At 42.2% G+C, this 26695-nt stretch overlaps 1 protein-coding gene across 2 annotated transcripts; it reads left to right on the top strand.

Moving 5' to 3' along the window:
- Positions 1–13692: 13692 nt before the first annotated feature.
- On the top strand, positions 13693–25319 carry TRIM72 (tripartite motif containing 72). 2 transcript variants are annotated; one of them, XM_054993439.1, is made up of 7 exons: positions 13693–13818; positions 16494–16911; positions 17200–17295; positions 19004–19234; positions 20482–20504; positions 22671–22789; positions 24482–25319. In XM_054993439.1, the coding sequence occupies exons 2-7, from the start codon at positions 16513–16515 to the stop codon at positions 25048–25050; spliced, it is 1437 nt and encodes a 478-aa protein (XP_054849414.1). In that variant the 5' UTR covers positions 13693–13818; positions 16494–16512; the 3' UTR covers positions 25051–25319. The 2 variants fall into 2 exon arrangements, with proteins under 2 accessions (XP_054849414.1, XP_054849413.1); XM_054993438.1 differs by lacking the exon at positions 13693–13818 and adding an exon at positions 14240–14497.
- The last annotated feature ends 1376 nt before the right edge of the window (positions 25320–26695 follow it).

The raw sequence follows: 26695 nt of genomic DNA, 5'->3' as shown, positions 1-26695 counted from the left end.
TTTATTCTAGTGTATTTAGAGGGTTTTTTAAAAAATAAATTGACATTAACTGGAATTAATTAGCTATATTGAGTGTTAATTACAAGTCACTAATATTGTTCTGATCTGGATAGCCCAGGTAAGCTTGATCTTGTCAGATCTCAGAAGCTAAGCACAGTCAGCCTTGATTAGTAATTGGATGGGAGACCTCCAACAAAGACCAGGATTGCAGAGGCAGGCAAACCATGTTTGAGCCTCTTGCCTTGAAAACCCCAGTAGGGTTTGCCATAAGTCAGTTATGACTTGAGGGCACTTTCCACTTCCGGTCACTAATATTAACTATATTATACATTATACCCTAGGATGGAAACAAAGAGAAGATGCCCTTTTAAGGATAATATAGCTCTGCAGACCTACTGGCAACTTTAGATACACCACACAAGTATTTGGGTAGAATGACTAAATAAACACAAAAAATAACAACCTCAGTAAAGATAAACAATGCAAGAAAACATGGACACAGAAGCCTAGGGCAGATTGTTTTAAGAACTGAGTTCTGAGAATTATGCTACAGAAGAAACTACAAATAGTGACAATTGACATGACAGGCAACTTCTGAAAAGGACTGTCATTACAGAGTTGCCAACTCCAGACTGGGAAATTCTTGGAGATTTGGGAGGTGGATCCTGGGGAGGGCTGGATTTAAAGAGGGGAGGGACCTCAGCAGGGTATAATGCCATAGAATTCAGCCTCCAAACCAGCCATTTTCTCCAGGTGTACTGATCTCTGTAATCTAGAGATCAGTAATTCTGGGAGATTTCCAGTGCAGCCCCTAATTTATTGATAAGCAAATGGAAGTTTTAAAATGTCTCTATGGAACCCAAATTTGTTCAAGAAATAAAATGGAGAGATAAACTAAGCTCTGCTAAAGTACCACAGAAACACACAATACTATACACACAAGACAGAATCAGGAAGAGAGGTTCAAGCCCTGCAGTTTTCAGCTAGTTTTTCCTCTTCGTTCCTTACCAGGTCTCTGCCATTCCATCAAGCCCTCTGCCAGATCATCCCGTTTGATAGTCCTGAGTGCGTCCACGGTTACCTCTAACCAGTCCTCCCCGTAATGATCCAGGAGGAGTTCAGTGAGCTTTACATGGCCTACGTTTTTGAGCCTCCTGAAAGGAAAGCCTCGGTATCTTTCTTTCAACGTTACTAGTTTTTCCGTGAAGGCCCTTCGCTCATCTTTGTTCAGCTTTGCCAGGGTCTCATTCAGAGAAGACTTGAACATTTCCATTTCTACCCTTCAAATAAACTTAGCACACTATTATAAAGTAGCTGCTGCTTTGCACTACCTGACTACTAAACTGAAAGTAGACTTTTCACCAGAGCAGGAGGGGCTGTTTCCTGTTTATTGAAAGCAGATGTCCTATCTTCTCCACTAACAAAGGGCTGTGCAAAAAGCATTTTTTACATAGGCAGAAGACACCAGGAGGCAGGGGAAAGCAGCCATTTAACCCTTAAATTAGAAGTATGGTTACAAGTTAACCATATTTTGTAGAAAAAGAGCTGCAGGAACTCATTAGCATAACTCATTAGCATATGCCACGCTCCTTGATTGGGCCAAAATGCCCGGGATTCAGCTGCTGCCAGATGGGGGAGTGTTCCCCCAAATGGCAGTGGCCCGATTAGGGCCATTTTGGCTCCAATCCAGGCCGAAACAGGCCCCAAAGGCCTCAAAATGGCCATTTTGGGCACATTTTGGCCTTGATCAGGCCCAAAATGGCCCAGATTGAGTCGGTTCCCCACCAGGCACCAACTCAATCCTGGCGGTTCTGGTCCTGATCCTGGCCGAAACGGGCCCCAAATTGCCAAAAATGGCTATTTGGGCCCCGTTTGGGCCTGGATCACGGCTGAAACTGCCTGGATCAGGTCAGTGCTGGAAAGGGGAGGGTTCCCCCACCTGGAACCGACCTGATCCCGGCTGTTCTGGCCCCAGTCTTGGCAGAAAATGGCCCAAATGGCCGAAAGTGGCCATTTTGGGCCTTTTTGGCATGGATCAGGGCCGAAAAGTGGGTTGGAGCCGAGTTGTGGAACCACCCCCTGCCCAGCACTGGCTTGGTCCTGGCTGTTTTGGCTCAGACATGGGCTCCAACCTGTATCTCCAGACATGGGCTCCAAAAATGGCCATTTTGGGCCTGGTTCGGTGCCTAATCAGTGGAGATTGGGTCGGTGCCCCCGCCTGGCGCTGACCCAATCTGGGGCTGTTTCGGCCCAATCCGGGCCAAAACAGGCCCAAAATGGTCAAAATTGCCATTTTGGGCCCGTTTCGGTCAGGATCGAGGCTGAAATGCCCAGGACTGGGTCCGTGCTGGGCGGGGGAGGCTTCCCCCCAGCACCAACCCAATCCAGGCCATTCTGCCCCGATCCAGGCCGAAACGGGCTCAAAATGGCCCAAAATTGCCATTTTAGGCCCATTTCGGGGCTGAAACAGCCCAGATCGGGTTGGTGCCGGGTGGGGGAGGGACAGTAAATCTCTGGTGTCTGTTGATCCTCTGGAACTTGTTCTGTTGCAGATGGTTGATTGCCATAGTGAAGAAGCAGTGTTTCTCTCGTCATTTGGGAACCCGGATGAAGAACAGAGGATATCTATTGGAGAAGGATTGGTTCCAGGTCTTTATGAAGAGTTGAAGTATCCCAATGAAGAAGGTATATTTCAGTATTTTTAGTCAGAAAATATACCCGAAAAATACCTTATAGGTATTTTCCAAGTATATTTGGAAATCAGAATCAACATTCAAGATTTTTGGATATGATATTCCAATTATTCCCAGAAATATTTGGGAATATCTGGGAATAACCAGGGATGACATTTTAAAGGTCATGGCAGCTTGTTTTTCTTGATTTTGCAGGTTTCCTGGACAAAAGGAGGGAAGGGGGAGGGAGGTGGGTCTCACAGGTGAATGGCACCATGCTAAGGGAACCTCAACTGTCTGTCTAATCAGCATGATTTTCTTATAGCCCACAGAAAAGCAGGCTTGGCTTTCAGCTTCATGGTGAGATTTTTTGGAGCCTGTCCTTTTGGGTACTCTAGTCTGCATCTTTTGATGCCTGCTTCCAGGTTGTTTCTGCTGGGATTCTTTGGTTTGATATCAGTTCAGTTGGGCATTGCTGGTTCTCTTAGTATTGGGAGGCTTTGGGTCAGTGTGATAGCTCTTGTGTGTTTGGCTAATGTTTCTTCGCCCTGGAGAATGCATGGGAGTTCCCCTCCCCATAGGGAACAATGGAGAGTAACTGGAGGCTATTCTCCAGAGCCCTTTATTCAGGCACACCTTAGACCAATGTACTTGAAACTTGGGGGAGGTGGTTAGTTGAGAGCCAGCAGCTCTGCAGCAATTTAGATATAATTTGGATAAAAACAGCCACTCCAGCCCCCACCCCCCCGGAAAGTTTCCCCTGTAAAAAATAATGGACCTAGTTAATTTCAGAATCCTCAAAAAAAAAAAAAGATCGGAATATCAGATTTCCAAACAAGTATGGAAAGATGCGAATATAGGGAAATACTGATATTTATGGCCTTCCCAGTCCCCAAATTCAAAAAATACCATTTTTTTTAATGCACATCCTACTCATGAGACTATCCCTGTTGTTTGACCAGGAGGACTAGAGTTATAAATTGGTGGCATTCTTATTTCTGGACTTCCCTTATTAGAGAAGTTGATGTACTTGGAAGAGAAGCCTTTTGAATCCTTGGGTTTTTGTCACTTCCTGTTGGGCTGGTTGTTACGAGAACATTTTTAAAAGGAAAAGAAAAATGCTAGGAGATGACATAATGTCTTGTTGTGATCTGCCTCTGGGTTGTGTTCAGGTGTTGGATGCGAAGCTGATGCCGGTATACAGTGACCCCAGTTTTTATAATGAGTCCTAGTTGTTGCTAGAAAAGTTACATGATTGAGAAGCAAAGTGTGGAGCTCATTTTGTATCATCAAAAGGTACAACCCAGGCCACCCTTGATATGGGATGATAGAACCTCCACAGAGAAAGATTTTCTCATGGTTTCTGCCACACTCAAGGCTCTTCATAGGAGCCACACAACAGCAAGCTCCAGCTAGGAATTTGATGGGAGTGGAGAATCAGGAAATCCCTCCAGTACCCCAAGAGTGAAGAATGTGGTGGGACCAAGTGGAAGCTTTTGCCAAGTAGAAGATTGCACACTTGGCAGCTCAGGATGTCCTACAAGCTAGTCCTGCTGCCAATGAGAGCAGGAAAGGTGGTCATCAATTTTAATTAAAGACACTACAGTTGGGAATTCACCTCCACTGGATCAACACACCATAAAGCCAGGCCATCTTGCACACAGATTGGACTTAGAATGGTTTCTAACTGTCCAGCACATTGAATACTTCCTTGCCCATCTCTTGACCCCAATCTTTGTGGACAGCTCTGGCACTCCTCCATTATGGCTGCTTGATTTTCATCCTGGAGCAGTTCTGCTCTGTAACTATGCGAACCAGGCCAGAAGCAGAACAATAACAACCAAAGCAGAGGCTAGTTCACTCTCTGCCTCAACTGTTCAGATTGAGAAATGACATCAAAGCTGAAAAGCCCTCTTCCATCTCTCAAGAATCAATGGTGGAACTCATGCTAGGGCTGCCACAACCATAGCAGGCAGGGAGATTGAATGTAGCACATCTGGCTCCCAATACTTTGTTTTTTTAAAGTTTTTATTGGATTAGATTATATTATCATTCAGTACATATAATTCCCCCTTATAAATCTGCTTCTAACCCCCTCCCTTTCCTCCCCCCCTTTTGCTTGACTTCCAACAGTTTTCCAACCCTTTGTCTATCTTATTGCTTAATTACTTAATATCTCATATATTCTATTAAAACACACACTTAGTACTCTTTTCTCTAAGCTTATTAAATTTCTACTAAATATATCTTTATAATAAAAATAACCATTTCATATTCATTAACTAAACCATATGTTCTAGATAGAATAATGCTAGCATAATATTATATATTAGTCATCATGTTATTAATAGTATAACATTGTGTCCATTTTACTTTCTATTAATTAAACTCTTTACTTTTCAGAATCATCCTAATTCTAATATCAGCTTAGATTCTAATATTCTGTTACACACTCATCTTTTAACATTTCTTAATCTAAGCTTGTTTTAAATCAATAAGGTATATGTTATACTAAAATATCCATTATATACTCATTATATATTCCTTACTTAAACTATGTATTGTAAATAATATATAACTAGCTTAATCTTATATATTCATAATAAAACATCCATTATTTAATACTATATGATTTTTAAATTTATCTTAACACTAATAGTAGCTTAGATTTTAATAATTAAATTTCCCCTTTCCCGGTAAAGTCACTTCTCTCTTCTTTTATTAGATTTCAGTAATTCTCGAACTGCCACAGTTCTCCTTTCACATCCCATTTTTTTTCTAGATATTGTTTCAGTTTCTCTCAGTCTGCATTGAATTGTCCTGGATCAAGATCCTTAAGTTTCCTTGTCATTTTGTCCATCTCGGCCATGTACAGCAATTTGTATATTCAGTCTTCTATAGTCGGTATCTCTTGTACTTTCCATTTCTGCGCATATAAAAATCTCGCCGCTGTGGTCATGTAAAATAACAATGTTCTATGTTGCACTGGAACATCTTCCATTCTCAAGTTCAGTAGCAGCAATTCTGGGTTTTTATTCACTTGGATTTGTAAAATCTCATTCATTGCTTCTATTATTTCTCCCCAGTATTGCTTAGCTACCTCACAAGTCCACCACATATGGTACAATGAACCTTCATGTTTTTTACACTTCCAGCATTTATTAGACATATTAGTATTTCCTAGCGCAATTTTCTTTGGTGTCAGATACCAACGGTAAATCATTTTATAGACATTCTCTTTAATGTTTGTACATGTCGTAAACTTCAGTGTCGTTTTCCACAGGTATTCCCACGCCTCCATTGTTATTTCCTTATGAAAATTTATAGCCCACTTCACCATCTGGACTTTTACTGTCTCATCCTCTGTAAACCATTTTAAAAGTACTTTGTAAATCTTTGAAATTTCCTTTTTGCCTTCTTGAAAAATTACAACTTCTAATTCTGAGTTCTCCATTCTTATTCCTCCTTTCAAACAGTCCGAATTGTAAAGATCTCTGATCTGTCTATATTGAAACCATCCATAACATGGAGACAACTCCTCCTCTGTTTTTATTCTCAATTTTGAATATTCTACTCGTGTTATCTCCTTGTAAGTTAAACACTGCTGCTCATTATCAACAGTTCTCGGATCTATTACTTCGTATGGAACCACCCAGGAAGGAATTCCATCTTGTAGGTAATTTTTATACTTCTTCCAAATTGTGAAGAGGCTTCTCTGAATATAATGGTGTAAAAACATAGAATCTGCTTTTACTTTATCATACCACAAATATGCATGCCATCCAAATTTTTTTTGTATCCCTCCAAAGCCAGTAATTTGCGATTCTTCAGCGTCATCCATTCTTTTAACCATACCAAACATATTGCTTCATGATATAGTCTTAGATTGGGCAGCTGCATTCCACCTCTCTCTTTAGCATCCTGTAATACTTTCATTTTCACACGGGGTTTCTTGCCTGCCCGCACAAAGTCCGATATTTTCCTTTGCCATTTTTCAAATTGTTTGGAGTCTCGGATAATTGGAATTGTTTGCAACAAAAACATCACTCTTGGCAATACATTCATCTTTACTGCTGCAATTCTTCCCAACCATGACAAATTCAACATTCCATTTTATCAAATCCTGTTCTATTTGTATCCACAATTTCTCATAATTATTCTTGAATAAGTCTATACTTTTCGCAGTTAATTCAATACCAAGATATTTTACCTTATTTGTTACTTCACAGTCTGTTAATTCCATTAGTTCTTGTTGTCTCTGGTCATATTCTTACATAGTATCTTTGACTTCCTTTTATTTACATAAAATCCAGCCAAGTCTCCAGATTCCTTTATTTATTTATTTTTTTAATATTTTTATTTTTTATTAACTACATTAACTAACAATACAAAGGGAAGAAAGGGAACAAGGGGAGGAAGGAAAAAAAACACAACAACTACAACATGTAACAACTATGCTACACAAAATGTTTTCCCTTCATACTGCCATTATTCAAAAGTTAAAGCTTTATGTTATATTGATGGAGTGGTTGACCTTACTAAATGTAAATTACAATTTAAATTCAAATTAAATTTTCCTTCCCCTCCTGGGTCCCGGACGCAATTCTCTCTGAGCAACTGCAGCCGCAGTGCTCGTTTCCTCCCCCCCCCTCAGATTTCTCCTTTTCGTCTTGCTTGGTGCACTGAAATTCCGGATTTTTATCCTCAAAATCCCTTAGTTGATCTTCTGATAATATCTTGAAAGCTTGATCTTTGTGACTGAACCAGATTCCTTCCGGAAATAACCATTTGTACTTTATTCCACGTTCTCTCAGAAGAGCTGCGAACTTTTTATACTTAAAACGTCTTTTCCGAACTAGAAATGGGACGTCTTTCAATATCTTAACTTTATTACCCAAAAAGTCCAAATCTGCATTGTATGAATTATATAGGATAGTGTCCCGGATCCTCTTAGATGAAAAATCAATGATGATCTCACGAGGCAGCTGACGCTTCATTGCATATTTTGAAGTAGCCCGATGGACTTCCAAAATGGCGCTTTTTACTTCTTCTTTAGTTGCCCTCACGGGTGTCGCCAGTAGTTCCGAGACCAGACCCCGTAAATCCTCATTTTCCTCCTCTTTCACATTCTGGAGGCGCAAAATTGTCTGTGTTCGTTCCACTTGTAGCCCGATCAGCTGGTTCTCCACCAGCTTAAGCTCTTTATTCGTAGCCTTCACGAGTGACACACTTTCCCGAGCAGACTTCTCTGCCCCCCCGCTGCTTCCTTAATGGTTTTCACTTCGCTCTCAATTAAGCCCACCCTTTGATCTGTTTTGTTCAGCTTGTCAACAAAGGGTTTTATGGCTTCACCAACCGCCCTCCGCACTACTTCCTCCAACGACTCTCCCTTCAGGGCAGCCGAAACTGACTTGCCCAGAGCGGGACTTTGTTTTTTTGTTGCCATTTTAGGGGGGGGGAAACCGCCAACCAGATTCTGAAACTCAGCGAGGGGAAGAACGAGCCTTCTTAGCTTCAGATCCCACCACTCCTTCGCGTGCGCTTGTAATAACAGAAGGGATTCGCTTACTTGCAGGCTTTCGCCTAATTCTGCTCTTTGCCGTTTTCCATGGCCCGGCAGCACTCAAGGCGCCGCGCACGTCTGCCGGCCTCCGTAGGGACAAACGGGCAATTAACCCCCCGCATTGATTCCGGGGGGCTCTTCCCTCAGCGTCCCGGACCCAGCCTCCCTCACTGGGAGTTTTGGGGGCTAATCTTCGCAGATCAGCCGCCCGGACAGGGTGCTCGGGCGCTTCCTCTCGGACCTGCGAAGAGGAGCGTCCGACATGGCTGAGAAACCGAAACCGAATCCAAATTCCTTTATTTTTTCCATTACCTTCGGCATATTCTCAATTGGATCATCCACAATTAACATTATACCATCCGCAAATGCTCTGACCTTGTAGGAAAACTCTTTTATTTTTATTCCTCGGATTGCATCATCTTCCCGTATCTGAATCATCAGTATTTCCAGAATCAATATGAACAACAATGGTGACAAAGGGCAACCCTGTCTTGTACCTTTGCCTATTATTAATTTTTTAGTCACATCCTCATTCACCACAGTTGCTGCACTTTGGTCCCTATAAATTACTTTCATTGCTCGTATGAACTTTTCTCCCATTTGCAGCTTTTCCATAGTGGCAAACATAAAGTCCCAGTTCAAGTTGTCAAATGCTTTTTCAGCGTCCACAAAGAAGAAACCAACTTCTCTGTCACAACGCTTGTCGTAGTATTCAATAGTGTTTATAACTGTCCTTAAATTATCTTTAATTTGTCTATTTGGCAAAAATCCAGCTTGCTCCTCCGTAATAAATTCAGACATCCATCTTTTTACTCTCTCAGCCAAAATCTTCACAAAGATTTTGTAATCATTGTTCAGCAACGAAATTGGTTTATAATTTTTAACATTAGTCAAATCTTGTTCCTCTTTAGGAATCAATGATATATTAGCTTCGCTCCAAGTATCGGGGATCCTCTGACCTCGCATAACTCCATTAATCACTTCTTTCAGGAAAGGCGCCAGTTCATTAATCATTACTTTGTAAAATTTGGCTGTTAATCCATCCGGACCTGGTGCCTTTCCTAATTTTGTTGACTGTATTGCCTCTTTTATTTCTTCTTCCGTCACTTCCCTGTTCAATTTTTCTCTCCACCCATCAGAAATTGCAGGGAGCTTCATCTTTTCCAAATACCTCGTTATTGAATCTTTATTCACTTCCTTTTTTTGGTACAGCTTTGCATAAAATTTAAAAAAGGCTCTACTAATGGCTGCCTGCTCCAAATATGTCTTATTCTCCTCACAGATTTTATTTATAATTCTCTTCTCTTTTCTTTTCTTCAATTGCCACGCTAAATATTTCCCAGGTTTGTTTGCACCCTCAAACGACTTCTGGTTCATTCTCTTAAGATTCCATTCCAATTCTTTGTTATTCATTGCCGTCAATTGTTCTTGTAGGATTTTAATATCCTGATATATCTTCTTTTTTCCTGGTTTCTTCTTAAGTTGTATCTCTTTGGCTCTTATTTTTTCCATAATATCTGATCTCTTCTCCTCTTTTTTCTTCCTAGCTCTTGCATTTAAATCCATTAGTATGCCTCTAGTCACTGCTTTATAAGTGTCCCATACCTTATTGGTTGAAACTTCCTTATTCATATTGTGTTGTATAAAGAATTTGGTCTCTCTTCGCAACAATTCAATGTTTTCTTCATCCTGCAATAAATCCTCATTTATTCTCCATCCTCTCCTTTTATTTCTTTTCCCAAATCTCCACATAATTGGGTTATGATCTGAGCCTACCATAGGCATTATTTCCACATCCTTAGTCCACAACGCTAAGTCTTTGGAGGCCCTGATCATGTCAATCGGTGATAAAGTGAAATGTCTTGCTGAATAAAATGTATATTGTCTGCTTATAGGATTCTGTCTCCTCCATACGTCTTCTAAAGTTTCTTGTTCCTTTATTGCAAAAAAAGACTTTGGTAGTAGTCCTCTTTTCTTTTGTGTAGTTGCAGATTTTTTGTCTTTCTCCAAATCCGTAACTCCATTGAAGTCTCCAGATAAGATTATCTGATCATAAGATAATTCATCCAATTGTTTTCCCAAGTCCTCAAAAAAATTTTCTTTTGCTCCATTGGGTGCATATACTCCAATCACCAACAACTTTTTAAAATTCCACATTATTTCCACTGCTATATATCTAGCTTCTACATCACTCACCACTAATTTTGGCTGTAATTCTTCTTTTATATACAACACCACACCTTTTTTCTTTTTTTTTTGAAGCAGCCACGAATTCACTTCCCAATGTTGCAAACTTTAAATATTTTATGTCTTGCTTTTTAATGTGGGTCTCTTGCAAACATACAATGTCACATTTTTGTTTTAATAGCCAGTGGAAAATGTTTTTTCTCTTGTTGGGCGAATTAAGTCCATTTACATTCCAGGATATAATTTTTCACTCCATAATCATGATCTTGCTGTTGGTAAGTCTGTTTCATTGTCCCTAATAAACTTTTCCATCTCCAATTCAGATCTGATGCGCTTTTTGGCTCCTCCAAATTCAAAGGACAATCCTTCTGGTATCTCCCATCTGTATCTTATTTTCATGTCCTTCAAAATCTGGACTAAGTCTTTGTATTTTTTCCGGTCCAGCAACACCGATCTGGGCAATTCCTTCATAATAGTCACTACCTTGCCGTCGACCTGTAATGGATCTTGAAATTGTTTACTCACAATAATTTCTCTTGTATTTCTAGTCGTAAATTGCACGATCATATCTCTTGGCAATTTCCTCTGGGTCGCAAATCTTGAATTTATTCTGTATACCACGTCTAGGATAGCCGCAATTTCATCTTCCTCTTTCCCCAGGTAACCAGCCAAAACTTCTGTAATCTGTTCTTGGGCAGATTTTCCCTCAGTTTCCGGCAAACTGCGAAATCTCAATTGTTTCTCCATATGTTTACTTTCTGCGACGGCCATTCTGCCTCTCATCGCCCTCATCTCAGTTTTCTGCATGTCTACTAAGGTATCCATCGCATTTTCTACTACGTTAACCCTTTGCTGTGTGGCCTGCAAATCGTTTTGTATTTTTTCCATACCTTTCATCAATTCCACTAGTTCTCTCTTAAGTGTCTCTTTAAACTCTTTTGCCATCTCTTGTATCATATCTTTAACTTCTTTGTTTCCTTCTGAAACTTTTTCGTCCAAACTTTCAATTGCTGCTTGCCACTCCTTTTTTGACATCGTGGGGCTAGCTTTGCCTCGCTCCCATGAGTCTGCTCTTTTTCTTAACTCCGTGGCGTTTAACTTTATATACTTTTACTTTTAAAAGTCCCGAATTTATTTTATTTCTTAAAAAAACTCATTTGCTCAATCCAAAATGTCAGGCGTCTTTTCTCTATGGTTATTTCAACTGTTCTTCTAATCCAAGATGGCCTACTTCCTCTTCCGCTGAAGCCACGACCTTTCCCTTTTCCAAAATGGCGTTCTTGTACTTCCTGTAGCATAGAAAAGGTCACTTCTCTCCAGCTTCTCTATCGTTCTGCCACTCACAGCAATTCTCGCGATATTGAGACTTTCTCACAGTCCACTATCTCTTCCTCGCCGCAGGTATGTAAACAATAATCAAATTTCTTTACTAACTCCGTTATACATAGTCCTTTTTAAAAAAAATTTCTTGCTGGAATTTCCCCTCCTTATAATCAGTCTGTCGCAGTTTTTAAGTTCACTTTAGTACTTTGTTTCTTATAGTAATCTGTTCCGTTTCAAGAGATAGTAATCTTTACCTTCTTAGTCGATTTCTTGGGTTGTAGTCACTGTTTCTATATTCAATTCTCTTCAAGTCCCCTTTTCACTGTATGAAGCTTGGGCATGCGGGTCTTATGCCAACCAAATTGGCTCCAAAACTGCTGTAGAGATCTCGGCAAAACCTTTCTTCGGGTGGGACCTCAAGGGACGAGAGAGAGTCCGTTGCGTAGGACCCCCCCCCTCGCCCGAGATCGACGCGCCCTCAGGTTCTTGAGCATTCTAAGCCTGTTCTCCGCCTGAGAACAGTTGGCTGCGGGCAAATCCTCGCCCCTCCAGCCTCCAAAACAGCAGCCCGGACAGCTCAGCTCTTAGAGCTGCGTTAGACCTCCATGAATCCCAAACCGGAAGTCCGCCTGGCTCCCAATACTGTCTTCAATTCTATATTCCCAATTGTCCTACACGAGCAGGGGATGGAATCTATGAGGATGCCATCCACCCCAAACCTGCCACAACCCACTAGATCCTCTCCAAAAGCAACAGCCATATTCTTGGTGTTACTGCCCAAATCTAATGAAAAGTCCAATGGTACTGAAAAGAGAGATGCTAGGTGAAATATGGGAGGTCCAAGATCATGCTTTCCCACAGATTTTTTTTAAAATTTAAAAGAAGCCCTATCTGGAGAGGGGAATTGGGTTATATTGGGCCCCTGAGTTCTTTCCCACCATCCCAAGCTGCTCTTTGTGACACACGCACACAAAAAGAAATGGCACAGGGTGGAAAGATGGTTAATTTCCCCTCCCTCTGCACTGGGCTCCCACTTGATCTTATTTGCATACACAAACAAAGCTGCTATTAACCTTTTTAAAAATGCTTATTACAAATCTCCCACTTCTCTTCCAGTTGTAGCCAAAGATTTAAAAATATGCATGGCAGTAAATTCGATGTCACTTTGAGAGTTATATTTAGATTCAGTTCTCACAAGGTTTAGATGAGGTGGTAAATTTGTGTTCGGGTCATACCAGTGATGACTGCAAATGTGATGAGAGCATATATGTTGGATCGCTTCCTGATTCCCCCCCCAAAAAAAACACTCGTTAAAAAACTAGCAAGTCCAGGAGAAGGCTAAGCTAAAACCCTTTTCCCTGAAAGGCTAGTTATCTACATGCATTTTTCCTCTTTAATAGAGTAAGCCTAATTTGCAGGCTGAAGTGGTGCATTTGAGATGCTAATGTACTGCCTCATCAGTTGTTTGCTAGAGCAAGGCTTAAAGTATAGCCTAAGTTCATACCCAGAACCACCCACGTGAAGTGTCATCCCAGAAATCCAGCTTCACCACCTCCCGCACAGCCTCTGCTGCCCACTCTATTCCCTCTGCCCGCTCCAGACAACCTCCAAATGCCAGGTACACTTATCAGCTACCCGTCACTCTGCAATATCCTTTGCTGGGAAACTGGATCTACCTGGTTTTCCGCCTTGACCCTCAGCTGCTCCAAACACTCAAAAGGCTGTCTCCACCCACGGAAAGGAGCTAGAGTTCAGACCATGCTAGGCACATCTCTAGAAGACTCCCTAAGACCCAGGGAGAAGGCTGCTTCAAAGAACAGCTGCTGGGCCAAGGCAGACAAATGGCGTCACTGGTGTGGGGGGAAACTCCACCCCCACCCTCCTCGCCTTCCCAGAATTACAGTGCATTATTGAGCTATATATAGGAAGGGCTGAGGCGGGCCCAAGGGTCATTCACTTGGCTGCTGTGGCTGCCCCAGGATGGTCAATGATTCCTTGGTGCCTCTCTGATCTCTCGCCATTCACTCTCCAGTTGCTGCTGCCTCCTCTGGAGTCCCACTTTCACCAGCTCTAGTAAGAGTTTTTTTCCTGTCTCATTCCGCCCCTTTTTTGTTCTCCCTAGTTTTCTGCTTCTAGGTTCACACTTGGTGCCTTTAACCGCAGGCCAGATACTGGAAGGCAAGGCTTGCATTTTAATGGTGGGTTGGTGGCAGGGGAGGGGGGAATCTGATGCCATCTTCAAAATTGGAGAGAAAGGCCAGTTTCAAAAAGTTCCACACACTGGTCAGACAAAGACTTCTGGGAATTGGCTGCTGGATTATGCTTTTGTAAGCAGCAGGGACTCATAAAACATCCCTGCCCAGTTCTCTCTCTGTATTGCTTGCTATGTCTGTATTGTAAGCCTAAAGCAATACAATTTGTTACAGCAAAGAGTTGATCACAGAGAAGAGAAAAACAGAAATGAATGCTGCCTATGGCATGAGCCTTGATGATCCTGTGGAAGGTCATTTGGCTGAAGGGGGAATTTTTTTCTAAACGGCCCCCACCTTCAGGTGGGAATATCATACTTACGAAGATTAAAGGACTGAAGCAGGAGTTAGTTTATCTGCGTCTGATGCTCAGTTCCTGGGAAACCTGGACAAAGCAGCTCCTCTGAATGGTCATGATCTACAGGAAACATGACAGAGGCATATGCAGTTATGTACTATGTAGAAAGAGATAAATGAGCATGATGTGTGATGATAAATACCAGGTACGGTACATGGATTTTTAAATTTAAAAATAGCAGTTTTAATGAAAAGTGGATCCATTGACAGCTTTGATAGCTAAAGAAAACCTCTACATTCAGAGGTGGCTTACCTTGGAAAATCAGATGCTGTGGAAGTGCAGAGGAATAACTATCACTAACATGCCCTGTTTGTAAGCTTTTAGAGCCATCTGTCTGGTCACTGCTGGAGACAAAATGCTGGGCTAAGGGGGCCTTGGTCTAATCCTGCAGGGCAATTTCTTACGCTCTGAATAGGATCAAGGCAAGTTTTCCTTAGGTTAACCTAACAAAGCTGTTTCCATTATTTTGGAATAAGACAGGGGTGGAGGATGGGAGGAGGTACAACCTCTATGAAAGCTTTCAGTTTTGAAGTATTCATCTTCAGCATAAAACTAGAATTCAATATCCTCCCCTTTACGTAAAATATCCTCCACTGCAAAATGATGATCTCAGCTCCAATCAATGTGACCATACATCAATGCAGTAGTAAGTGCTTGTCTTGCAAACTGGGTATTTATGTGATACAAGACAAAGCAGTTAGGGATTATCTTCTCATGCCTTGCAGTATATTAGTTCCAATAGCTCAGCAACAAAGCAAGCAACCCAGAGAGTCCCCACATATCAAAGTTTATGGAGGACCTGCAGATCAAAGAGTAGCATTTCCAGCCAGACTTGACTCCAGACATCTCTTCTTTAAATTAACCCGATTGTATAAGCTATTGTACCAAATAAAATCAACTAGATTTTCTATATTATAAAATGCCATGTAGAGCAGAATAAGGCAAAAACAGTCCTGCTAGCTGTATGTAACTGCATTCTGTCTCTAGCAGTGACCAGACAGATACCTCTAAAAGCCTACAAATGGGATCCCAGGCTGGTTTGGCTGGGGATCCTTCCTGTGTTTTGCCATCTTCTGGGGATGTGTGTGTGTGGGGGGGGGGAGGTAACTGTGAATATCCTGCATTGTGCAGGGGGTTGGACTAGATGACCCTAGAAGTTCCTGTTCCAACCCTATGATTCTAAAGGCAGTTGTTTTCCACACAGAGAGATAAGGATCAGGAAAGAAGTAGGCAGGCATTGCTCTCTGAGTTCCAAAACTGAGCTCCAGTTACCATGTTGGGTTTTTTTACCTGAGCTATTTATAGGGCATTTGTCACCATGCCCAGCAGAGGGCCCATCAGCTGTTTCATGGAGTTAACATTCTTCTGCTGTTTTCAATAGGCCTGTGAGTCAGTCCTGTGAGTACTAGTAACACAACATATCCCAGGGAGGAGAAGGGGGAAAGAAAGAAAGCCACTCCTCCAGTGTCCAGAGGTTGGGCTGGGGAGGTCAGAGTGAATACAATCCAGAGGTTCTTCTCCCAGAGGAGGCACAGGCCATCTGGACACATCAAAGGCAAACCCTCCATGATGCAAAGTAAGGCATCCTTCCTCAGATTGCGTGGATCTGGGCCTTCATTAAGGCTGGGTGAGTGGAAAGGAGAAAGATCTGGCCCATGTAGTACAACGAACTGGGGAGGTTTCCTATGGAAACCCCATTGAAATAAACAGGAGCTGCACATAAGCATGGCAGTCAATTGAAGAAGGCTTGTACAAGAGATCTTACCTCCACATGTTAGCTTGTGGGAAGATATTTATAGCATTTGGATTTTCTGCCTTAAACACCAAAAGATTCTGGGTTGGGCCTGCATTAGGCAACTTCAAAGGAAGGGCATAGAAAGGTCTGTGATCTAAATCTGAATGCTTTGAATTCCCTTTGCACCACAATCTGTGCCCATGCAAAGGCATTTTTGTATGGTCCAAAGGTGTTTCGACTGAGAGACAGAAACCTCAACGAGTAGGATTATGGGAGATTTCTTACCTGTGAGAGTGCTTGTTCCAGTCAAGAGAGCAAGACAGTGCCACCTGACCACTGTCTGCACATGGCAAAGAAAATAGGTTTATGTGTCCAAAATACTGGGTTCTACATTTCTTGTCCTCAGGTTCCTAACTTCAGCCACCATGTCGAGCTCCCAGCAACGTCTCATCCAGGGCATGCACCAGGACCTCAGCTGCCCCATCTGTCTCAAGCTGTTCCAGTCTCCTGTGACAACAGAATGTGGGCACAGCTTCTGTCAGGAGTGCTTGTCCCAGGTGCCCAAGGAAGAGGATGGCAAGGCCACGTCCTGCCCCACCTGCCAGGCTCTCACCAAGGTGGAGCAGCTGCGCATCAACCAGCAGATGGAGCACCTGGTGGAGTGCTTCCGGCAGGTCCCCCGTGACCACTGTGAGGAACACCTAGACCCACTGAGCGTCTATTGTGAGCAGGACCGGCAGGTCATCTGTGGAGTGTGCGCTTCTTTGGGCAAACACAAGGGACACAACATCATCACTGCTGCTGAGGCCCACCAAAGGATGAAAGTAAGTATCAGGATAAGAAACCCGGCATCAGGCCTCCCCAATCTAGACCTTGTATCAGCTCTCCACCTCTGACTACTGGGTAAATTTTAGTTTACATACTAAGCCCACTTCTATCCCTATCCCTTAAGCCCACTTCTATCCCTCTCCCTCAAGACCAGAGTGGCTTAGAAATCCAGCTAACTAAACAGTTGTCATTAAAATGACAGTAGTAGTCATAGTTTCACCCTCTTCTATTTGTCCTGAATTTGATCTATAACTTTTTCCTCTGATCTCTTGGTATCATTTTAGAAGCAACTTCCTCAGCAGCAAGTCCAGTTGCAAGAAGCCCAAGTGCGAAAGGAGAAGACCATTGCTCTGCTGAACCGGCAAATAGCAGAAGTGGAGGCAAGTTGTTCGTACATGAAAATCCAAAAGGCACAGCTATACTACAAACGTACATAGTCTTATTAATCACAGTGGATAATTAGCATCAATATAATGTACGACTTTGATTTTTAAATAGCTGATAAAGATAACTAACAGAGTCTAATAACAAATGTTAAATGAAACAAATAATGAAGAAAGTCTCTGATTTTATAAGCCGCATGGTTATATCCTGAAGCTCAGGAACAAAACAAACTCCTGTTTCTTGAAGTTGATGCAATTCCCAATAGACAAAGTAACTGTAATCCAATAGGAAGCTCTTGGTAGGAATCTCCTTAATATTACAAAGTTGTTGTAGTCCACAGTGTTGTCCCAGAAAGGGAAAGCAACAGTATTATGGAAGATATCAATAACCTTCCAAGGAAAAGCTTCTCTCTTTTCCTTTTCTCTCAGTTTAGAACAAACTACCTTCCCTCTACTTTCCTCAGATGCCTCTCTCAACTGTTTTTTCCAACTGCCGCTTGCTTGAACATTCCACATTCACAGCCCCTCTCTAAACTTATACCAGTTTAACTGTAATGGCTCCCCCCAAAGCATCTTGGGAATTACAGTTTGGGAAGAATGCTGAGAATTCTGTCAGAGAGCTCTACTAATGCCTCACAGAACTACAGTTCCCAGGATCCCCTGGGAAGAGGGAACAGCTATGAAACAAGCTTAAATCTATAGTGCAGATTTGCCGAACAGGGGGATTGTTTGAAATAGATACAGATGAAATCCTGTGCATGTTTCCTTAATGGCAAATAAAAGGAATTGTTCAATTCCCTGAGGACTCCTACCATTTATTCCAGAAAATGTGCAAACATACATATATTCATTTTAAAAAGAGTCCAGATCTTTTGAGCGTTCTCCTTCACTTAAGTTTGTATGTATGTGAAGTTTTTCAAGTCCCCATAAAGGTAAGGGTGCTGGGATTTATGTATTATTTATTTACTTCATGTATATCCTTTTTACCCAATGGGGGACTCAAAGCAACTCACCTCTTTCATCTCTCTGTTTTATTCTCATAACAATCCTATGAAGTAGGTTTGGCTGTTGCAAAAATAGCAAGGGTCATGATGACCTGGAGCTTTGCCTAATGATTTACACCATGACTTGGAGAACTTTGAAGAGGAAAAACCTTTATTTCATTAAATAAGAAGGAACAGAGTTTCAGCAACACTCTGAGCCCGCCCAAAATATGACAGGGAGGTCCTTTATACCTTTCTTCTCCTTGGTAGAAAGGCTCTATTCTGAGGAAAACTCACCTCCTTTTGTTTCTGTGCCCTAGGGGAACTTTCTCTTCTCCTTCTCTCTCTTGCTCGAACTAGTTCTTGTTTACAGCTACTGCCTTGCTGTCTAAGCTGTTCGCTTACATTGTTATACACTGAAGGCCAAGCAACTAAACTGCTTTGTATTTCAAGCTAGCAGAAAAAAATGGCTGTGCTTTTGCTCACAAGGCTGAGGGTATAACTGGCCCAAGGTTACCCAACAAGTTTGGCAGAGTAAAGGTTTGAACTTGGGCCTCCCCGATCCTAGTGAGAAACTCTAATCACACACTATAGACTGACTCTCAACGGAATAAAATTGGGTGGTGGGGAGGTGTAAGCTATTTGATGGGAAGAAAATGGTGGAAATAGGGAAGCAGGAAGCCAAGAGACTCCAAGAGCCACCTTTCCCTCTCTCTTCCCAGGATACCGTGTCTCGGTTCAAGCAGCAGGTGTCAGAACAGCTGGGAGTGATGCGTGCCTTCTTGGGAACACTGGAGGCCTCTCTGGGCAAGGAAGCTGAGCGTGTGCAGCATCAGGCCACAGATGCTTTGCAAAATGAGCGCAAGACCATGACACGCTATCTGGACCAGCTCAAGCAGATGGAGGCTGTGTTGGGAGACGTGCAAGAGGAACCACAGACTGAGTTTCTCAGGGTGAGGCGCTCCCTTCTTTGCAGTCCTGTCCAGTCTTCAGCCAACGTCTAAGCAGAACCATCACAATGGGGAATTGGTATTTTGTTGCAAAAGAACACCAGTGATATCTCAAAAGCACATTGACAACCACTGTGTATATTGTATCTCAGACTCTTTTCATGAACCCTCAGGCCTAACCAAATACTCACCATAGTATTTAGCCAAGTGTCCTTTCTCATACATGTTGGTTTTCATTGGATTGGTTTTAGGCCAGCATTGGCATCAGATCCTTTGTAAATTCCAGAAGGATAGCTGTGTTAGTCAGCTGTGGCAAAATCAAATAGGAGTACAATTGTAACTTAAAGACTAACAAAATTTATTCTCGTGTAAGATTTCATGAACCAAAACTCGCTTCATCCCAGGCAAGAGGCACATCTGCTGTTTCTAACGTTTGCAGTGCGCCCTGGTTTTGCATCATTTACAAGTTAGAGAAACTATGTCCTACTTTTTCAGTGCAGACCTTAATAGAAATTTGAACAGCAAATACTGGCTTTCTACTTGCCAAGTTGCCACTCCCAACACCACATCTGGACACCCCATCTCTCCTTCTAGCCAGTGTCACTTTTGGAGCATTAAGCATGAAGCGCTGGGGAAAGAAGGCATATTTGGTGGCTGCACAATCTTGGAACATGCTTCTGTAATATGATTATCTCCGCTCCTAGGACTCTCAAATGTTGATCTTTTGCCTCTCTGAAATATTTATCTATACACTACATTTATCCACGACAAGGACTCAAAACAGTTTACATTGTTATCCTCTTCTGTCTTTTATCCTCAGTAGAACAACAGGATTTGAGTCCAGTGGTACCTTATAGACCAACAAGATTTTCAGGTTATAAGCTTTCGAGAGTCAAAGCTTCCTTTTGAGTTTTGACTCTCGAAAGCTTACACCCTGAAAATCTTGTTGGTCTATAAGTTGCCACTGGACTCAAATCCTGCTGTTCTATTGCAGAAACATGGCTACCTACCTGAAATTGGCACCCAGTAATATTGCTTGGCGGAGTGGGGATTTGCACCTGAGTCCCTCAGATCCTAACTTGGCACTCTAGCCACTACACCAAGCTGACTCAGTTGACGATCTCATCCCTCATATAAGAACCCTTCTGGACAAGCTCATCCTCCACCTTTGCAGGTTTAATGATTCTCACAGAAGTCCACCTCTTTTTATCCTTCTCACTAACCGTTTTCTTTCTTCTCTTCCTCTATAGAAATACTGCCTAGTAGCCAGCAGGTGAGCAACCATCTCTTTATCACACATTGCTTTTTCTGCCCTCCTCACTTTGCACCAGCCCTGCCTTTAGCCCCTTAATCATGAATGATACAGTAACTAGATTATATTTACATGTGTTTTTCCACCCATCCCTACACACTTAATTCCTGAATCCTCTCTAAGAATTCAGAAAAATGCCCTCAGCAAAACATGAAAATGGAATGAATTTGTTCAGATAGCAGAGGGAAGAAAGGGCAACAGTTTATATTAAGCTGGTCACTGTTCATTATATCATTGTTTACAAATGAATAAGGAGGTAAATAAATCCTGATGCTTTAAAATAATTTGATATAGTTGAGAGCACAGTTGTGTTTATGGTTATGAAATCCTTTTCTGTTGAAGTGTGCATCAGGATGTGGCTCCCTCCTCCTCCACCTGTTTCTTGAAGAGAGCACATCCTAAATGCATGGATTCGCTAATGTGGTTTCTATACAGTGTATAAAAATAAGAGTGGAGGAAAGACACTCTAGTTTTTAAAATTTGTTTCCTATCAGTTCTCTTTTCAGTTCACTGCATACACTGTGAAAACACTATTTACTTGTATTAGATACCACATAATTTTTTTTAGCTCCAGGGATATGTTGATTCTGTAATATCTACAAATGCACAGAACTATTTCTAAAGTCAAAGCAGAGTTATGGGTATGGTTCCCCCACCCTAATCTTACAGTTATGGGATCAGAGATGACCATACCCATAGACAGACTGACTTGACTCCCCCCCACCCCATTGTCTGTATTTGGCAGACGCTGGGGAACCTGGGTCAAGACTTGGGTGAAATTTTCTCTTGGTACCACAACCCCAAGGACTCTCCAATTGTACTGAGTCTGCCTGTCTGTTTACTGCTACTGAGTACTGAATGAGAGAATGAATGAATGAAAGAATATGAAATTCAACAGAAGATAATCAAAGCAGAAACCAAGAACTAATCAGAGAACAGAACACAATCAAAACTAAACTGGGGAAACTCTCCTTTAACCCTAAACATCTTTACTTTTTTTAACTTCAATTGTTTTACTTACTGTAACAACCTACTCTGAAAACTTAGCCTGGTGTACAGGACTGCTTCTCAGAGAGGTTGCCATGGCTGAGGGGAAGGGGCACCCTTTATTCTCCCTGCACCACCTCATCAGGCTCTAGGGATGTGAAACCAAACTGCCACCACTAAGATTTTAATATATTGGAGGGAAAACACCTTGGGTGTTCTGTTTCCACAGGTTTCTACAAGGTGTCCAGCTTTCTCAGTCTCTCAATACAGGTTTTGCTTAGGGTTGCCAGATCTGGGTTGGGAAATTCCTGGAGATTTGGGGGGTGAAGCCTGGAGAGGGCAAGTTTTGGGGATGGGATGGGTCTCAGAATGGTATAATACCATAGAGCTCACCCTCCAAAGCAGCCATTTTCTCCAGGGAACTTCTCTCTGTCACCAGGAGATCAGTTGTGATTCCGGGAGATCTCCAGCCACCACCAGGAGGCTGGCAACCCTAATTGTGCTGTGTAGTATACCTGATTGATCATGGGGAGACAAACCCCCTCACTTGGAGTTCCTCCTTAATAATACCCACAGAAGTGAGAAGAAAAAATATATTTATTGGAAGATAAAAATAAATAGGAATCAGGACAAATTAACATAAATAAATCATCAAAGGAAACTTGGGGAAACACAGGCACTGAACTTAACAATACAATACAAGGCAGGTAAGCTATAAAAAGGACTTGTGAAACAACATATAATCCCTAAAGCATCTAGCTGTCAACTGTTAGGACTTCTGCCACATTCTTCCCTCTCCTTGAAGAGGCTAGGAACCCAAAACCAACCCTGGCTCTTCTAAGCAAACTTCCAGCAACAGAATAAAGCAAACTGGTTTTTCCTAACTGTCACCTCTGTTCTGTAGCAATAGAAGCTTCACTGGCCACACGCCCTACTCATGGCTCTTGCCTGGCCAGATTGGCCTACACCTTCCACTCTCGAAAGCTTCCAAGCTTGAATTGCATCTGTTTTTAAAAAACAGAAATTAAAAAGATTATCAGGAAGAAAAGAATCACATCTTGAACTTTCTTTGAGTTTGGCTACATGGTTTTCTCTGCTCAGTTCCTTCTCATGAGGTCTACCTTCTCTTCCTTGGTGCAGATTGCAGAAGATCCTTGGAGAATCCCCGCCCATCGCCCGCATGGACATCCAGCTCCCCATCATTTCAGATGAGTTCAAGTTCCAGGTGTGGAAGAAGATGTTCCGTGCACTGATGCCAGGTAGGGAGATCTCAGGAGAGACAGCCATAAGGAATGTCAATGTGGAAAAAAAAGGGGCTGCAACATTTACTTGATAACTTGGTTAGAAATGCTGGGAGCCCACAAGAAACCGCAAGAGAGGTGACCTGAACAACTGGAACCCTCCCATGCACTCAAATCTCCCCTCCAGGTTATTATATAAGTTCTCAACAGACCAATTTCCCCATCTTCCTCCAACCCCTCACCCACGCACCCCAATTCTTTATCTGCTGTCAACATTCCAACATGCCAAATCTTCATCAAGCCATTGGGGGCTTGTCTCATTTACAGGACATTTTCCTGCAGGCTTGGAAAATCTTCTGAATGTGCAGAAGCCCTTGTCTGCAGATGGGCCTCTTTCACTGCCTGATCAGCATGCATCCTTGAAGTTTAGAGATTTAAAACCTTTTGATCAATTAAAAAGGTGGCAGCATTTTTCAGACTTAAGTTATTTTAAATGTATGCACTTACAAGATGTTGTCTGCTGTGACATATATGGACACTAGTTCAAAATGGAAAACATTATGTTCTTCGGAATGATCGTTCATTAACATGCAAATATATACAGATTTCTTCATCTGATTAATCAGATAGAATATTTAAATAATGGAGGTTCTGTAATTAGAGACTGCCCTAAAGGTCAAAAATTTTGCATTTAGGTAATCAATATTCTACACCAGCAAAAACAAAGTTCTGTACTACATATAAATTCTGTCAATATAGTCAATCTGCTTATGTTTTCTTATTTTGCATAACATTCTGCTTCTCCTGCTGGGAGAAAGGCAGAAAACAACATGCAGTAGTGCAGGCTTACCCCTTGAATACAGGAAATTTTATTTAATTTCCCCAGTGGAGATCTAAAGCAGTTTACAACATCATTCGCCCCTCCTCTATTTTATCCTCACAACAACAGCCCTATAAGGTAGTTTAGGCTGAGAGAGATAGACTGGCCCAAGGTCACCCAGTGAGCTTCCGTAGCAGAATGGGGATTTAAACCCAGTTCTTACACATCCTAATCTGATACTCATACCATGATGCAATGCTGGCTCTTTCCCCCCTCTTATTCTAAGTGGGTTTCACTGGCTATTATTCATACAGCTTCAAACCTATCTTGGCAACTCCAAAGGCTAGAAACATGCTTAAAAAACAAAAACAAATCAATAAACAAACCAGTTTAGATTCTCAGGATGCGGAATTCTGTACCAAGTTCATTCTATGACCGGAACAATCCAGGGTGTAGGAAGCAGCCTGCAGAGATGTTATGCAGCATCCAAAAAAGCTGATTCAGTTCTCTGCAGATCACCAAAAGACAATGTTTGGTGGTCTCACTATGTAATGAAATCTTTGCATAACACCGGACACATGATACTGAATCAATCCCCACTCATGATTCAAAGGAGTAACGTGGGGATTTCCCGTTATGAGTTGTTCCATGGTTCTTTTTTATACAAGTGACATTTGTCCTAAAGTCCTGCAACTGAGGCTGCAATGGTGCCCATTTTCCAATTCAAACCACACGTCAGTAGCTGCATTTTGCAACAATATATTTTTTTTCAAAAATACCATGGAACTACGTGCTAATAGGAAGTGTGGGCTGGATCCTTGCTTTTAAAAAGAACCATTGCCTCATGCTCCTGCTTACCATTTTTTATCTCTCTTCCTTTCTCTCCTTAGGCTTGGAGAACCTGACCTTTGATCCTGACACCGCTCAACAAAACCTTGTGGTGTCAGAGAATGGCAAGCGGGTGGAGTGTTCAGAGCACAAGCAAGCTGTAAGCGGGGAGGACTCACAGCGCTTTGATAAGGCCAACTGTGTGGTAACGCACCAGAGTTTCTCGAAGGGTGAGCATTACTGGGAGGTGATCGTGAGTGATAAGCCACGCTGGGCTCTGGGCATCATCTCAGCTGAGGTTGGGCGCAAGGGCCGCCTGCACGCCACCCCATCTAACGGCTTTTGGCTAGTGGGGTGTAAAGAAGGCAAGAGCTATGAGGCCTACGTGGAGCACAAGGAGCCACGGCCACTGAAGCTGGAGGGGAAGCCCAGCCGTATTGGCATCTACCTCAGCTTTGATGATGGCATCCTCACCTTCTACAATGCCAGTGATGAAGACAACCTGGTGCAGATCTTTGCCTTCCACGAGCGCTTTACTGGCACGGTCTATCCCTTCTTTGATGTCTGCTGGCACGACAAGGGCAAAAACAGCCAACCTCTGATCATCTACACTCCAGAGCCAGAAGCATAATAACCAATCAGTGACCACAGAAGAAATATCTTGAACTTTATTCAATGACAATTTATGTTAGACAAACCTAGGCCACGAGTAGCCACAGCTCTGGTTCTAAAGCCCAGAAGTGTCCAGGAAGGCCCACACCAGGCCAAAACATAACCTACATCCCCAGCAACTGTTGACATTTTAACTCCGCTCTGTGTTCCACAAGATATCCAAATCGCACTTATGTACACAGACAGAAGAGTCACTATGCCCAGCATAAATATAGAATCTTGCATGGAGTTGGGTATCTTGATCATCTCAGCTTTCATTGGTTTAAAAATACAACTTCCCAGCCCTTGTTGTTTGCAAAAGAGTTTGGAAACAAGCAGGCAGGTCTATAGATTCCAAAGCAAGAAAGAGCTTGAGTGTACCTCGTAATAGGAATGGGGCAGCCCTCTTCGCCAGGGCTCCTATCTCTTACCTCTCCCATAATCTTAATCATTTTAAATCTCCATTTCTATCTCTTTTCCCTCATTCCATCCTGTCAGCCATCTCATTCTTCATTGAAAACTTTGAAAGCCCTAATACACAATAAGTTATGTGAAAATAAGCATGCTGGTGCAGAGCGATCTTATGCACATTATTTTGCTCTGAGCACTGAATTTCACTTTGCTCTATATCTAGTTTGGAGTACACAAAGCCACAGTGGAAGAACAGCAGATCTTTTCCCCCACAGTCAGGGGAGTACAGTTGCTTAAAACAGCCACAGCCTGTACTAAAAAAGCCCAGACGCTACCATCTACAAAACTGACCATCAGTTACCACCAACCTACTCACCTGCCTTCCTACCACCAACTTACTTACCTGCCATCTAAAGTCCACTGGTGAATGGAAAGGGGTGGGGGACAGGACACAGTCTGTTTGGGGTTGGGTAGGCTAATTAGCTTGTTTGGGGTTGAGTAATAATAATAATAGGCTTCTGACATCATTAAATCCAAAGGCAAATCATCATTAAATCCAAAGGCAAATATTGTGTGGAGGTTGAACAAAATTTGGAAAGGTACAGACATTTGTTCCAGTAGTTCTATTTCCTGCAAACAAAAAATAAACTCAAAGCCAAGAACTAGAATCAATATAAATGCAAGATCAGTCTTTCACGCAAGTCTACAAAAGATTCTAGTCTATAGCATTTTTTTTAAAATTAGCCTACTGGCCCACACATCCCTATGTCAATCATTTCTGGCCTAGAATAGAGTCCTGTAAAACTTCCCTACTGGTCCCCAGAGGCGATCCTTATTTGCCAACAGGTGAGCAGGCAAGCATCTCTTTACAAACAAGTACAATATCCCCCTTCTCAGAAGGGGCAATATTTTGTTCCACTCATGCTAGCAAACATCTGAGCTAGCTTTACACCAGTGGAGATAATAAAAAAATTTCTTTCCACCCCAAATCCACACCACTGGTATCACACAGAGTGGAAAAGAAGATGGATTTTGATAGGATATCCCTGCCTCAGGGCTGTAATACAGAAACACAAAAACACCAATCGTATTCTTACTCCTTTTTTGTGGGATATACAGAGTTCTTAGGCAAGTCAGATCACAGATCCTCTTCATGGAAAACAAGTCCCCAACATCTGAAACAGCCAAAGTCAATTAACACAGTAAAAACTTTT

Source organism: Eublepharis macularius, chromosome 12, assembly GCF_028583425.1.
Source record: "Eublepharis macularius isolate TG4126 chromosome 12, MPM_Emac_v1.0, whole genome shotgun sequence".
NCBI classification, from domain to species: Eukaryota; Metazoa; Chordata; class Lepidosauria; order Squamata; family Eublepharidae; genus Eublepharis; species Eublepharis macularius.
The sequence above is the reverse complement of the archived record's forward strand: the minus strand, read 5'-3'. Positions and strand labels throughout refer to the sequence as shown.